The 15,490-nt window shown below is 44.6% G+C and overlaps 1 protein-coding gene across 4 annotated transcripts in view; it reads left to right on the top strand.

The window, feature by feature from the left end:
* The window catches only part of LOC311097901 (DNA repair protein RAD50-like), a 67,773-nt gene that overhangs the window by 19,057 nt on the left and 33,226 nt on the right, over positions 1 to 15,490 (top strand). For all 4 annotated transcript variants that reach the window (XM_084137878.1, XM_084137875.1, XM_084137877.1 and 1 more), the window contains 6 exons: positions 2,158 to 2,343; positions 3,129 to 3,333; positions 4,475 to 4,603; positions 6,604 to 6,769; positions 7,432 to 7,625; positions 9,381 to 9,587. In XM_084137878.1, coding sequence (XP_083994004.1) covers positions 2,210 to 2,343; positions 3,129 to 3,333; positions 4,475 to 4,603; positions 6,604 to 6,769; positions 7,432 to 7,625; positions 9,381 to 9,587 — 1,035 coding nt within the window. In that variant the 5' untranslated portion in view covers positions 2,158 to 2,209. The remainder of the gene's footprint in view (positions 1 to 2,157; positions 2,344 to 3,128; positions 3,334 to 4,474; positions 4,604 to 6,603; positions 6,770 to 7,431; positions 7,626 to 9,380; positions 9,588 to 15,490) is intronic.

Here is a 15,490-nt window from a genome sequence, read left to right on the forward strand (position 1 = left end):
CAGTCCTGAAGTTGGCTCATGTTCCCTTACCCAGGTGCGAGCATCATACGGAAGCAACCAGAGTAGCTGCTTAAGAATAATGGCCTCACCAATCTCCTCCTTGGAATGCTCTCTCGGTCATACCCATCGCTAATACAGGTTATTTAGGTGATGGTAAGTCTCGGATGGCGACTCTCTAGCTGGAACAGTAGGTGTTGGAACCTCTGCCGGTAGGTTTCTGGTGAGATGTTAAATTTCTCCAGAAACGCCTCCTTCAGATCAACATACACCTCTGCCAGCTCCTCATCCATCGCAAGGTACACCTCCAATGCTTGCCTGGTCAGTAATGGAGATGATAGCTCCACTCCTCCTCAGGCCACCTCAATGGTCTTGGCCAGATGCTCGAACCGCCGAAGATAATTCTCAATGTCTTCCCCCTGCTGGAAGATTGACATCTTTGGTTCTGTTTTGTTTATGCATCGGCTCTCTCAGCACCGGAACACTTGGGGAGTCTTTGGCGTGTGCTGTTCTGCGTTGTGTGAATACCCTCTGTGTAGCTGGTGTTGGTAGCTCCATTCACAAGCTCTCATTGTCGGACGTCTCAGCAGGACGGGTCAACTGCCGGAAAGACTCGCATAGAGCCCGGAGCTCCTGTATATATCTCTCCTCTCTCTGCTGTTGTACGTCTAGGAACTGACGCATTAGGGAAACCATTCCCTCACCAGCTGTAGCGTCTGGAGTCATTGGCTCAGTCCGTAGTGACCTGGACTTTCTCGAGGTATCAGGAAGCCCTGCCATCACTTCCTCTTCCTCTGTAGTCTCTGCCGAATTCCAAGCCACATTCTCCATCGTCGCCTTCTTCATCTGTGACCGTAACCCAGCCCTGGGTTTTCTGCCTTTTGGCGCTGTTTTGTGAGTTGCCATCCCACCGCTGCCACCACTTTGGGGGGAAGGGAAAAAGTAACTGGAGTCTGTGAGGATAAAAAAAAAAAAGATGGCTTACTCACATAGCACTCCCATGCAGGGTGTAATTTATTTACAGTGCCAATGAGTAAGACAGTCCACAGTGAAGTATGTTTGTACATGTGTGCACAACCACATCCCCCCCCCGGCCCCCCCGCAAACACATAATTCACATAATCCCCCTATTCACAACCATAAAATCATAAGCAGACGCTCTTCGACTGCTCTGTTTGGCAGACGCAGCATTTACTCGCCGAAAGACCGACTACTCCCAGACAACAAACAAACAAACGAACGAAGACACAAGGACAAAACACAAGACACTGATAATGTGTGTGTGTGTGTGTGTGTGTGTGTGTGTGTGTGTGTGTGTGTGTGTGTGTGTGTGTGTGTGTGTGTGTGTGTGTGTGTGTGTGTGTGAAATGATCGGTATGAGACTAGGCTGAAGGGAAATGTGGTGCAGAGAAATGTCCGTGAGCCATCGGTCCGGCGTGTGGAGTGCAGTCTGGAGTGAATTGATTTGCGCAGACATAAATGAATTTAGGTATATTTTGTGGCACATGGGAGAAAATGTGACTCTTATGTTCACTCTTACATCCAACAACAGAACACCAGGATTGCTTACAAGACACTGTCACTAGAGCTGCTCGAGCGCGGAGGAAATGGCGGATAGCGTACAACTCGCTGAGGGCGGAAACTATGGTAATGCAGGACTGTCAGTCAGCGGCCATGGGCGGGGCCTGAGCAGTATGATGTATGACTATGTATGACAGTATGACTGCTCAGAGAATCAAAATGGCATGTCTAATGAGACTGCTTTGGTTAAATGGGGATTAAAGTAAAAGGAGAGGGTGGATTTTTATCATTGTAGGGTGATTGTGTTCACACACTGCCAACACACATTAATGTCCAAATACCATGTAAAAGTGGATTTTGCATAATAGGTGCCCTATAATATTCATGAGGTGAGACATTGCTATTAAAGGATAAACTCCCAGCACTTCGCCCACACATCGCACCAGAACCGTTTTTGGAACCAAAACTTAGGAATTCCGGACGGTTCCGGTATTTTTCAAAAAACACTTCCAGTTCTCGGTTCTCGGTTCCCAACCCTTTACTCCCACTTGGCCCATGAAAAGTGTAAATGATGTAGCCTGTTTGAAGGACTTGTTTTCTTGTTGGATGTTAATACATCTTGACCTCTCTTGATGTCAGGCACGGAGAGAAAGAGATCCAGAGGTTTAAATGTGCTGAACTAGACCGTGAGATGATCTCATCCCTGGGCGTCTCCAAAGCTGTCATCAGCCATGTCATCTTCTGCCACCAAGAGGAGTCCAACTGGCCTCTCAGTGAAGGGAAAGCCCTCAAGCAGAAGTTTGATGAGATTTTCTCAGCCACAAGGTATTTTTCAACTTTCTCACTGAAGCTTCATTCTCACTGAAAGGGTCATATTGTACTTTTTATTATTGTTCTTCTTTTCCTGAGGTCCACATATGACTCTTTTGGTACAATCTGCATCATGTTTTAGTTTTTCATTTTACATCCTCTCTCTGAACCTTAGAATTAGACGATCCCCTTCACAGATGTTTAATGGGCAACAGCACTGAATGCCTTTAATTTGTGTCTAGTCATAATGGCAATAATGCTTTTGGAGTGCGAAGGATGTTTTCAGTCAGTTTATGAGTTCATCAAGCCATTTTATCTCAAAAGATCTAGGAAAATTGATTCTTGCTGCATAGATATATCGTCCCCATAACAGCATTCAAATTTTCAATCAAGTTTTAATCATTAATATGTGTTAAAAAATATATATATTAGAACATTAAATGATATAAACCTACAAGAAAACATCATCCCATTCCAAAGTCTTTTTAAAAGTTTGACATTTGTATATAATTATTTATTTTCCCCTTCATTTAATGCATATTATTACCCTATAAATGAATGTTGTGTATTATCTACACAATATATGTTTTGTAAATACTGTAAATTCTCAAAAATCATGCCTGAGAAGCTTTGAACTCTGTGGGTCTAATTCTGTAGGCCTACACCAGTAGATGGCGATAAATGAGTGTCTATTTAAACAGACTTTTTTGCATATTGGCTTGTCCTGTGGCGTCATTTACTCATATTAAGTTGGCATTGCAAATGAATGGCTGAAAATAACCAAAACCTTTTGCTTAAAGGTACATTAAGGTATTGGACACCCTGAAGACGTTGAGACAGAAGCAGGCCCAGACTGTTAATTCCTGCAGGATGGAGCTCAAGTACCTAAAACAGAACAAAGATAAAGCCCTAGAGATTAGAGAGCTGCTGTCCACTAAAGAGGCTCAGCTTTCTTCCTCCAAAGAGAATGCCCAACGCATCGAGAATCAGATTGACCCACTGGAGGTGAGGCACCAAGAATTTGTGATGGCAATTTGTTGGCTGAGCCATCTGAAGTCTAAACGCCATGGGTATTTTCTGTGGGATTTTAGAATAGAGGTTTTTCCATTTTTGAGGTCTGTGGCAGTTGATTGTTTTGGATAATGAATATTTAAAATTGTATTTAATAGAGGCAGGTGTATGGGTGGGCCGGTAAACATGATTAACCGGTACAAATTTTGGACTATCGTCTCTATCGCAGTTACACGCTCACGTCACGTTGCTGTGCGGCATGGTCACGAAAACTTATCATTTGCATGCGTTTTCAAGCATTGGCCTTGAATGGTTAAATACACACACTTGTTTGTCAAAATGCCTGTCTTAAACACATTCATTTATGTCTTAAGTGAAAGTAAACAGCTGAGAAAGAAAACGCATGTGTAACAATATATTGGGTCAGGGTATTCGGTCTTAAAGTGCCTTATATTCCTGCTGTCTGTCTTTCATGATAATCAAACTACAAAAGAGAGAAAATCTCTCACTGACTAAATCACTTTTGTACATTTAATAAGAAGAAATTTATGTTTAACTTCCCCATTGAAGACTATAGTTTTTTTTTGTACATTTGATTACTTTATACAGTTTATGTAGCATTTATGATTTATTTGTTCTACTGCAGTTACTTATATCTTGATATAAGATTTTATTCATATCGTCCAACCCTATGATTGTAGTGCAGATTGTTGTCTTTGAAAATATGTTTTAGAAAATATGTAAAAATAGGTTTTACATGTATTTACATTAACATGTAGCACAATGTATATTTTTAAATAATCCAGTCATTTAGCCTAAATTCTTTATTAATAAAAAGGTCATCAAGATTAATATTATTATTTTTTTCGTTTTATTTGATACTTGTTATTTACTTATTATTTTGATACCAAACTAAAAGATCAAATTGATCCTAAATTATTGATAACTCTGACATCAGTGCAAAAACAGAAGCTTCACATTATGATCAGTTGAGTTAAAAACAAAAGATAGATGAGTCCCACTGTAAAATAGTCCAAATGTGTGCTTGTGACTGCACATGAGTTGAATTTTAGCCCATACACTCATGCAGTCATGTGATGTATTTTCACTAAACACACTTTCCCCATATTTTCAGAACCGACTGAATGACATAGACAGCAGCCTCAGCAAAATAATGAAGTTGAAAATTGACATCAAAGCTCTGGACAGCAGGAAGCAACAGATGGAGGATGATAACCGGGAACTAGAGGAAAAGATGGAGCAGGTAACCCAAGGTTTTGTTTTTTTTAAACATCAGTCATCAGTTATGAAGCTTTCACTGCTTCTCAGTATTAGTCATAAATGCCAGATAATGATCATGTGAAAGCAGAGGAAGTGTTTTGCATAGAAAACATGTACAGGATGTTCAGTAATTTAGGGTTTTGGTATATTAACTGCTGCTGGTCATCTGATGTTGGAATGAGGGGTTTGCGTTTGCTTGCTTATCTTTGTCATTTGTTTTATATTGTTTGAAAATAAAAGAGGTCCATCCACTACGTTTTAAAAAAACTACGTTTAAAAAAAAAAAAAGTTAGTAATTTAGTTAATTTATTTATATACTGTGTTTGACCCCCTTTCGCCTTCAGAACTGCCTTAATTCTACGTGGCATTGATTCAACAAGGTGCTGAAAGCATTCTTTAGAAATGTTGGCCCATATTGATAGGATAGCATCTTGCAGTTGATGGAGATTTGTGGGATGCACATCCAGGGCACGAAGCTCCTGTTCCACCACATCCCAAAGATGCTCTATTGGGTTGAGATCTGGTGACTGTGGGGGCCATTTTAGTACAGTGAACTCATTGTCATGTTCAAGAAACCAATTTAAAATGATTCGAGCTTTGTGACATGGTGCATTATCCTGCTGGAAGTAGCCATCAGAGGATGGGTACATGGTGGTCATAAAGGGATGGACATGGTCAGAAACAATGCTCAGGTAGGCCGTGGCATTTAAACGATGCACAATTGGCACTAAGGGGCCTAAAGTGTGCCAAGAAAACATCCCCCACACCATTACACTACCACCACCAGCCTGCACAGTGGTAACAAGACATGATGGATCCATGTTCTCATTCTGTTTACGCTAAATTCTGACTCTACCATCTGAATGTCTCAACAGAAATCGAGACTCATCAGACCAGGCAACATTTTTCCAGTCTTCAACTGTCCAATTTTGGTGAGCTCGTGCAAATTGTAGCCTCTTTTTCCTATTTGTAGTGGAGATGAGTGGTACCCGGTGGGGTCTTCTGCTGTTATAGCCCATCCGCCTCAAGGTTGTGCGTGTTGTGGCTTCACAAATGCTTTGTTGCATACCTCGGTTGTAACGAGTGGTTATTTCACTCAAAGTTGCTCTTCTATCAGCTTGAATCAGTCGGCCCATTCTCCTCTGACCTCTAGCATCAACAAGGCATTTTCGCCCACAGGACTGCCAAATACTGGATGTTTTTCCCTTTTCACACCATTCTTTGTAAACCCTAGAAATGGTTGTGCGTGAAAATCCCAGTAACTTGAGCAGATTGTGAAATATTCAGACCGGCCCGTCTGGCACCAACAACCATGCCACGCTCAAAATTGCTTAAATCATCTTTCTTTCCCATTCTGACATTCAGTTTGGAGTTCAGAAGATTGTCTTGACCAGGACCACACCCCTAAATGCATTGAAGCAACTGCCATGTGATTGGTTGATTAGATAATTGCATTAATGAGAAATTGAACAGGTGTTCCTAATAATCCTTTAGGTGAGTGTATATATATATATATATATATATATATATATATATATATATATATATATATATAGCCTATATATAGCAGCTCTGGAGAAAACAGTGATGTCATCATCCAGCTCACTTCAGTTCTCATATAATGGTGTCAATGCAGGCAGATCAATAATATTGTTGAATATTAAATTAAATGTCCCCAAGTGACAGATTTGAGTTCAACCTGAGTCATGTCTCGATTTATTCCTCCCCTCTTTCTCTCCCCAAAGGTTTCTTCTTAAATTGTAATAAAACAGAGAGAAAACCATCAATATTAAAAATGTCTGGAGTCTGTAGAAATGTAGAGTTGTCAGCATTACAATGAAACGTAATACCATGTTTTCAAAACATATCACCTAAAGAGAGCATGTACGGAAAGAAAAACGAAGGGCCTAAGACAGAGCCTTGCAGCACACCGTGTGTTCATTCCTTGGGGCGCCTTGACTCTGTGTTGTGCTGTGTTTTTAGGTGTTTCAGGGCTCAGATGATCAGCTGCAGGACATGTATCAGAACCACCAGCAGACTGTCAAAGAGAAGGAACGGAGACTTACGGAGTGCCAGCGCGAGTTTGAACGGGCTGACCGAGAATGCCAGAGGATGAACCGCATCAAATCTGACTTGCTAGTTGAGCAAGGTAGTCGTTTGCTCCTTTGCTATTCATTTATTGTTGTGTGGTGGAAATGTGTTCTCTATATATGATCAAATGGTTGTTTCGTTGATTGTAGTATTTAAAAGAGTCAATAGAAGAATAGTGACGTCCTTATTTTAGTTTACATCGCAGCCTGATTTGCTACTTGCTATTGTAAGTCACAGGAAGGTGGTATTGGGTAGATTCACTAGAGTTTCAACAAGCAGCTATTTTGATCTGTTCATTACTTCTATGATTAAGTGGGAAAAAATATATATTTTAGCCCCATTAAATAACGCAAGGCCTGCAGGCCACATACAAACATGATCATGACCTTTTTAGAAGTTCTTATATAAAGTGCTCTCATCTCGAGCTTTGGGCAACTTGGTGTTAAACACATATATTTTTGCTTTTATCTCACTTACCCTCATCATTTATCCTCTTTTTAAATTGAAATTACTACTACTGCAAAGTTACTTCACTTAAGAAATTTAGATTTTATAGATTAGTTATTGCAGTCCTAAAGTACACTATACTTATAGACATGCACTAAAAGGCTAGGCTAATACTTTCACATCGAGTGATTTTGCTCAAAATGCATTTTTAGCAGGAAAAAAGTTTATTCTTTCTCAGAACTGTTCATCGTCATTGTTTCTGTTCATTTGAAGGCCGTCTGCAGTCGGAGGCAGATAGACACACACAGAACATTGAAAAGAGGGACACCCAGGTGAAGAGTTTAGCGTCTTCCCTGGAGTTGGAGGGCTATGATCGGACACCTCTTAACGAAAGACAACTCCAGAGCTTCCACAGACAAGTCAAAGAGAGACTGGACCAGGACACTGAAGCCCTCAACCAAACTATGGTAGATAATTGAACTGCAGGACGTCATTTACCACCCAGTCCACGCTCTTTTGTGTGTGTGTATATATATATATATATATATATATATATATATATATATATATACACAGTGGGGAGAACAAGTATTTGATACACTGCCGATTTTGCAGGTTTTCCCACTTACAAAGCATTTAGAAGTCTGTAATTTTTATCATAGGTACTCTTCAACTGTGAGTGACGGAATCTAAAACAAAAATCCAGAAAATCACATTGTATGATTTTTAAGTAATTAATTTGCATTTTATTGCATGACATAAGTATTTGATACATCATAAAAGCAGAACTTTATATTTGGTACAGAAACCTTTGTTTGCAATTACAGAGATCATACGTTTCCTGTAGTTCTTGACCAGGTTTGCACACACTGCAGCAGGGATTTTGGCCCACTCATCCATACAGACCTTCTCCAGATCCTTCAGGTTTCGGGGATGTCACTGGGCAATACGGACTTTCAGCTCCCTCCAAAGATTTTCTATTGGGTTCAGGTCTGGAGACTGGCTAGGCCACTCCAGGACCTTGAGATGCTTCTTACGGAGCCACTCCTTAGTTGCCCTGGCTGTGTGTTTCGGGTCGTTGTCATGCTGGAAGACCCAGCCTCGACCCATCTTCAATGCTCTTACTGAGGGAAGGAGGTTGTTGGCCAAGATCTCGCGATACATGGCCCCATCCATCCTCCCCTCAATACGGTGCAGTCGTCCTGTCCCCTTTGCAGAAAAGCATCCCCAAAGAATGATGTTTCCACCTCCATGCTTCACGGTTGGGATGGTGTTCTTGAGGTTGTACTCATCCTTCTTCTTCCTCCAAACATGGCGAGTGGAGTTTAGACCAAAAAACTCTATTTTTGTCTCATCAGACCACTTGACCTTCTCCCATTCCTCCACTGGATCATCCAGATGGTCATTGGCAAACTTCAGACGGACCTGGACATGCGCTGGCTTGAGCAGGGGGACCTTGCGTGCGCTGCAGGATTTTAATCCATGACGGCGTAGTGTGTTACTAATGGTTTTCTTTGAGACTGTGGTCCCAGCTCTCTTCAGGTCATTGACCAGGTCCTGCCATGTAGTTCTGGGCTGATCCCTCACCTTCCTCATGATCATTGATGCCCCACGAGGTGAGATCTTGCATGGTGCCCCAGACCGAGGGAGATTGACCGTCATCTTGAACTTCTTCCATTTTCTAATAATTGCGCCAACAGTTGTTGCCTTCTCACCAAGCTACTTGCCTATTGTCCTGTAGCCCATCCCAGCCTTGTGCAGGTCTACAATTTTATCGCTGATGTCCTTACACAGCTCTCTGGTCTTGGCCATTGTGGAGAGGTTGGAGTCTGTTTGATTGAGTGTGTGGACAGGTGTCTTTTATACAGGTAATGAGTTCAAACAGGTGCAGTTAATACAGGTAATGAGTGGAGAACAGGAGGGCTTCTTAAGGAAATTCTAACAGGTCTGTGAGAGCCGGAATTCTTACTGGTTGGTAGGTGATCAAATACTTATGTCATGCAATAAAATGGTAATTATCAAATTATAAAAATCATACAGTGTGATTTCTGGATTTTTGTTTTAGATTCCGTCTCTCACAATTGAAGTGTACCTATGATAAAAATTACAGAAATCTACATGCTTTGTAAGTAGAAAAACCTGCAAAATCGGCAGTGTATCAAATAGTTCAATATTAGTATTGTTGCATGTTGCCATTTTTAATAATAATTTCTTGTTTTCAGCAAGATATGCAGGAGAAAGAGGCACAGAAGCAGCAAAGCATCGATGATCTCCGTGATAAGAAGACCGGTCTAGAGAGAACCGTTGAGCTGAAGAGAGACATACAGGCCAAGAAACAACAGGAACTGAAGAACATCAAGTGTGATCTCCAAAAACTGGAGGGCTCCTCTAGCAGACTGCAGGAGCTGGACACTGAGCTTCAGAAAGCGGTTAGATCTGCACTACACCACTAAACTTGCCTTGAGCATTAGGCCCAAAGTATGCTTAGTTTTCTTTAACGCGTGCGCTAGCATATGCGTACAGTTGAACTCGTAGCCTTTCAAAATATACTCCATTTGATAGCATGCACAAACGCAGACGGTCGACACATGCACTCTAGAAAGTTTAATCTATGTCCAGTGTTTACCCTATTTTTCTCCAGAAGTTATGACTGATAAAAATGTCTTCTTTTAAAATAAAGTTGCGGCTTTCTCATAACACCCCTCACACAAATGCTTGTCAATGTGTGTTTGTTGTTGTTGCAGTCTTCAGTATATTGTTGTTGTTCCATCTCTTTAGTTTCATTTTCTACTGTGAAACAACAGCCGGGCCAGTGTTGCCACCTTATGGAACAACTGATTAGTGCAAAACAAATTCAGTCCGCATGTGACCTGCGCATACAAACCGTATTTCATCGGTCAATGTTCTGTTGGTTTCCTCAACTGAACCTTTAACTAAAATGACTATGGAAAACATTTATGTATATAGCGCGTTCATGTCAGCTAACAGCTTGCACCAACTCAATTCCTCTTTTGGTGTTAAAAAACTACTTTCAGGTTTACTGAAGACACGCAGTGAAAAAATAGCAATGAAAAGACAGACACAGTCATTTTTTGAGTTGCGGCTGACCTTATTGCTTAAACGTATGTAGGAGTTTCCCTTTCAGATGCAAAATTTATGGAAGAAGTGTATTTAAATAAATTATACAACGTAATCTACTAAGTTCCCTTTCAAGGGAACGAGCGTTGCGTCGAGATTTGACGCTATGGGAACGCTTTGCGTGATGACGTCTTGAAGCACATGTAAAATCAGTCCAATGGCGTGGCGGAACGTCAGAGATGTCACGTACCAGGAAACTATAAAGCCTGCCTGAAAACAGAAAGCGAAAGCTTCTGTGTCTTCAGTAGCGCTCTATGTGAATTTGTCCCGTTATTTGGTGTTGTCTGTCTATATTATATATATATATATTCAGTATGGCGAGCAAGCAGCAGTTTAGGTTGTGTGTGCACCCCTGCCCGCGTTATTTAACGGGTGGGGACACTCACGTCCTTTGTGTTGCCTGTTTGGGTGAGGAGCATGCCCAGTCAGCACTCGAGGGTGCTGGCTGTGAGCATTGTGACGCGCTGCCTTTGCGTACGCTCCGATCCCGCCTGGCGTTCTTCCAGAACGTTCAGGATCGCGTTCCCCAGGGCTCTGGTCGTGACAAGAGCTGTCGAAAGACTATCTATTGAGTGGCCAGAAGATAGGCAGGACGTTCGCTCGAAGAGCAAGCTCGACGAACGTTTTCTGCCATCTCGTGCACAGCCTCAGCGCAGAAGGTTTCTGCACCGAGGTGTGGAGATCGTGGGGGAAACCCATGTCATACAGAGTTTACAGTGCACAAACATCACACTACTCCACTATTTCCAATTATAAAGAGCATGGTTATGGGGAGATGCCGAAGGTGGAGGAGACGCTTGCGAGCTATCTTTCTCCAGCAACGGCATCTTCCCTGAAGGCTCCTATGTTACCCACCAAGCCAGTCAGAGTCACTTCTTCCCTGGTTAATAAAGCATATTCCGCCGCTGGTCAAGCTGCAGCGTGTTTGCATACCATGTCTTTGATGCAAGCCTACCAGGCAGAATTACTGGGTGATTTAGATGAGGGCGGGGGGATTGGTCCCGATGTGGTTTGCGAACTGCGTAGAGCCACAGATTTGTCTCTCAGGGCCACCAAGGAGACGGCTAAATCCATCGGCCGCCCTATGGCAGCCCTGGTGGCCACTGAGAGGCATCTGTGGCTCAATCTGAGTAACATCAAAGATAAAGAAAAACATTTTCTATTGGATGCACCTGTTTCCACTTTTATTTGGTAATGCGGTGAATAGTGCTGTAGATAAGTTTCAGGAAGCTTCTAAACAGGCAGCCGCCCTTCAAAAACTTCCCCGCCGTTCTTTTTATGAGGCTGCTGAGCGGGAGCAGCCTCACTCATCTAAAAAGAGCGTTGAACATCGTGCCACTCAAAAACAGAGCGTGTCCTCCCGTGCTCCCCCACAAAAATCTCAGGGACACGGAAGGCACGCTCAAACCCAGCAGCCTTCGAGGGGTAGAACGGATCTGCGGACCGTTATTACCGCCAAGAAGGCTGCTGGGAAAAAGTCCTGACTTCCAAGGACTCAGGACAATGAGGGTAGTCCCCCCCGAAGTGCAGCGGTCAACACCTCCTTATACGGTGCCCGTCTCCCTTCGGTACCCTCAGGGGACCGTTCTGCCAACCCTGCCGCCTCCGGTGTTTCAGGGCGCAGCAGTCTCCGGCGAGCACATATCTCAAGGACCACCCGGAAACGTAGTGGCCTCGGGATGCCCGCCCCCTCTGAGGAGGGTGTTAGAGCAGTCCGTTCAGTCGTTCCCTGCCGGTGCGCCGTTACAGGGCGACGAACCAATTACTCAACAACAACAAAATCCAGAAGCCAGTCTCGAGAGACTGGTACCTCTAGTAGAATCTTTGACAGCGTGGAAGCTACTGCCGAATGTTTCTCGATGGGTCCTGCAGACCGTAGAAAAAGGGTATCAAATACAGTTCAAGAAACGCCCACCTTGGTTTATGGGGGTCCTACCCACAGTGGTGGACTCCGAGCAGGTTCTGGTCATGGAACAAGAAGTGAACACTCTGTTAGAGAAAGGGGCCATAGAATATGTACCTCCCTCCAACAGGGAATCCGGGTTTTACAGCCGGTATTTCATAGTTACAAAGAAGGACGGGGGATTGCGTCCCATTTTAGATCTTCGAGTTCTGAACGAGTCAGTCATGCAGCTCAAGTTCAAAATGTTGACTTTGAGACAAATCGTGCCACAAATCAGGTCCGAGGACTGGTTTGTCACGATAGATCTCAAGGACGCATATTTCCATATTTCCATCCGTCCGTGTCATTGGAAGTTCCTGAGGTTTGCTTTCGGGGGCAAAGCATACCAATATCGAGTTCTTCCATTCGGTCTAGCTTTATCACCCCGCACTTTCACCAAATGCGTGGATGCAGCTCTGGCGCCCTTGCGCCTTCAGGGTATTCGCATAATGAACTACATCGACGATTGGTTGATTTTAGCTCAATCGCATCAGATGGCGATTCGGCATCGAGATGTCGTCCTCGCCCATATGAAAGAGCTGGGGTTACGGCTGAACGCCAAGAAGAGTGTGCTTTCTCCACTTCAGAGGACCACTTTTTTAGGCGTGGTTTGGGATTCAGTGTCGATGCATGCGCGCCTGTCACCGCCACGTATAGAGTCCATCCTTGCAGCTGTGAAAAGTGTAAAGCTAGGCCAGCTACTCACTGTCAAACATTCCAGAGACTGTTGGGTCTCATGGCAGCAGCTTCCAACGTGATACCTTTTGGACTGTTGCACATGAGGCCCCTGCAGTGGTGGCTCAGGACCAGGGGGTTTTCCCCGAGGGGCAACCCATTTAGCACAATCAAGGTCACGCGGCGATGCCTACGTGCCTTGGTTATGTGGAAGAAACCTTGGTTCCTGTCCCAAGGCCCAGTGTTGGGAGCTCCTTGTCGTCGCAAACTGCTAACGACGGATGCTTCCCTCACGGGTTGGGGAGCGATTCTAGAGGGTCGCTCATCTCAAGGTCTGTGGGAAGACCATCATCGTTCATGGCATATCAATCGCCTAGAGATGTTAGCTGTCTTCCGGGCTCTGAGGAGCTTTATCACAGATCTCAGGGGACACCATGTGCTAGTACATACGGACAACACGTCGGTAGTCGCCTATATAAATCATGTATATATATATATATATATATATATATATATATATAAACCTATATGCGCTCACGCCCATTATGCAATCTGGCACGCCATATCCTCTTGTGGTCCCAGGGGAAGCTGTTGTCACTCAGGGCAGCTTACATTCCTGGGGTCCAGAATATAGGAGCAGACACTCTGTCGAGACAGGGGCTGAGGCCCGGGGAATGGAGGCTCCACCCCGAGGTGGTGGAGCTGATATGGAGGGAGTTTGGCCAAGCGCAAGTGGATCTGTTTGCGTCTCGAGAGACGTCTCACTGTCCACTTTGGTTCTCCCTCACGCATCCAGCTCCTCTGGAACTGGATGCTATGGTACAGACGTGGCCGAGGCTGCGTCTGTACGCTTTTCCCCCAGTTGCTCTGCTCCCGGGAGTTCTGGAAAGAGTTCGCAGGGACCAGGTCCATCTACTTCTTATAGCCCCGCTGGCCGGGCAGAGTATGGTTTCCCGATCTTGTGTCTCTCCTCGACGGGCCTCCTTTGGAGCTACCCGTCAGGAGGGACCTTCTGTCCCAAGCGGAGGGCTCGATATTACACCCCCGACCAGAACTGTGGAACCTGTGGGCTTGGCCTCTGAGGGGGCCCAGCTCATAGAGTCAGGTCTCTCAACTGAGGTTGTTGAAACCATTCTACAGTCCAGAGCTCCCTCCACGAGGAAACTTTATGCCCTGAAGTGGAGAGTATTCACTTCTTGGTGTAGTGACCGTCGGTTGGACCCAGTTAACTGCCCAATTGGTACAGTGCTGGAGTTCCTGCAGGACCGGTTCACTGCAGGTCTGACCCCGTCCACTTTAAAGGTTTATGTGGCGGCCATAGGTGCTTACCACATTCCTTTGGGTGGAATGTATGTGGGGAAAGACCCCTTGGTATCTCGTTTCCTTCGTGGCACCTGGAGGCTGAGGCCTGCAGTTCGCTCTAGGGTGCCACCATGGGATTTGTCCATTGCGCTGCAAGGCCTTTCCCTGGCCCCCTTTGAGCCTATTGAGGAGGTTCCTGAGAAGTTCTTGACATTGAAAGCTCTGTTCCTTCTAGCTATTTCTTCTCTCAAGAGAATAGGGGATCTTCAAGCATTGTCGGTTGCTCCGTCATGCTTAGAGTTTGCACCGGGTATGGTTAAAGCTTTTCTGCATCCGAGACCGGGTTATATCCCCAAGGTCCACACTAATGTGGCTAGACTTATTGTTCTGCAGGCCTTCTGTCCTCCTCCTTTTCAGAATGCGGACCAGGAGACGAATAATTTGCTTTGCCCAGTTCGGGCATTAGACGCTTATGTCCACAGAGCTGCCCTGTGGCGTAAAATTGATCAACTGTTTGTATACTTTGGGTCCCCTAACAAGGGATCTCCAGTGTCTAAGCAAAGAATGAGCAAGTGGGTGGTTGAGGCTATTTCGCTTGCTTATGAAGCGGCCGGGCAGCCTTCTCCTATGGCTGTCCGGTCGCACTCTACAAGGAGTATGGCGGCCTCCAAGGCCCTTATTTCAGGAGTTTCTCTCCAGGACGTGTGTGATGCGGCAGGCTGGTCCTCACCGCACACCTTTGTCAGGTTTTACTCCTTGGACCTGGACTCTACACCAGGGTCTCAGGTCCTGTCATCCTAGTGCTGCTCTTTATGATTCACACAGGACAGACACTTGTAGCTATGGTGGCGTTGGTATAGACGTTCCCATAACATTCCCTTGAAAGGGAACGCCTCGGTTACGACTGTAACCTCGATTCCCTGAAGAGGGAACGAGCGTTGCGTCACCTTGCCATATCTCCTTCATGCCTGTCAGCGACTACTTCAGACTTTACGAAGCTTTCGCTTTCTGTTTTCAGGCAGGCTTTATAGTTTCCTGGTACGTGACGTCACCCGCCTCTGACGTTCCGCCACGCCATTGGACTGATTTTACATGTGCTTCAAGACGTCATCACGCAAAGCGTTCCCATAGCGTCAAATCTCGACGCAACGCTCGTTCCCTCTTCAGGGAACCGAGGTTACAGTCGTAACCGAGGCGATTTGCGGTAGTGAATTTACTGGTATTTGCGACATTATGTTTAATGTCAGTCAGGATTACAGTCTCACGCTAATTTGC

This window comes from Abramis brama, assembly GCF_963993115.1.
Source record: "Abramis brama genome assembly, chromosome: 15".
NCBI classification, from domain to species: domain Eukaryota; kingdom Metazoa; phylum Chordata; class Actinopteri; order Cypriniformes; family Leuciscidae; genus Abramis; species Abramis brama.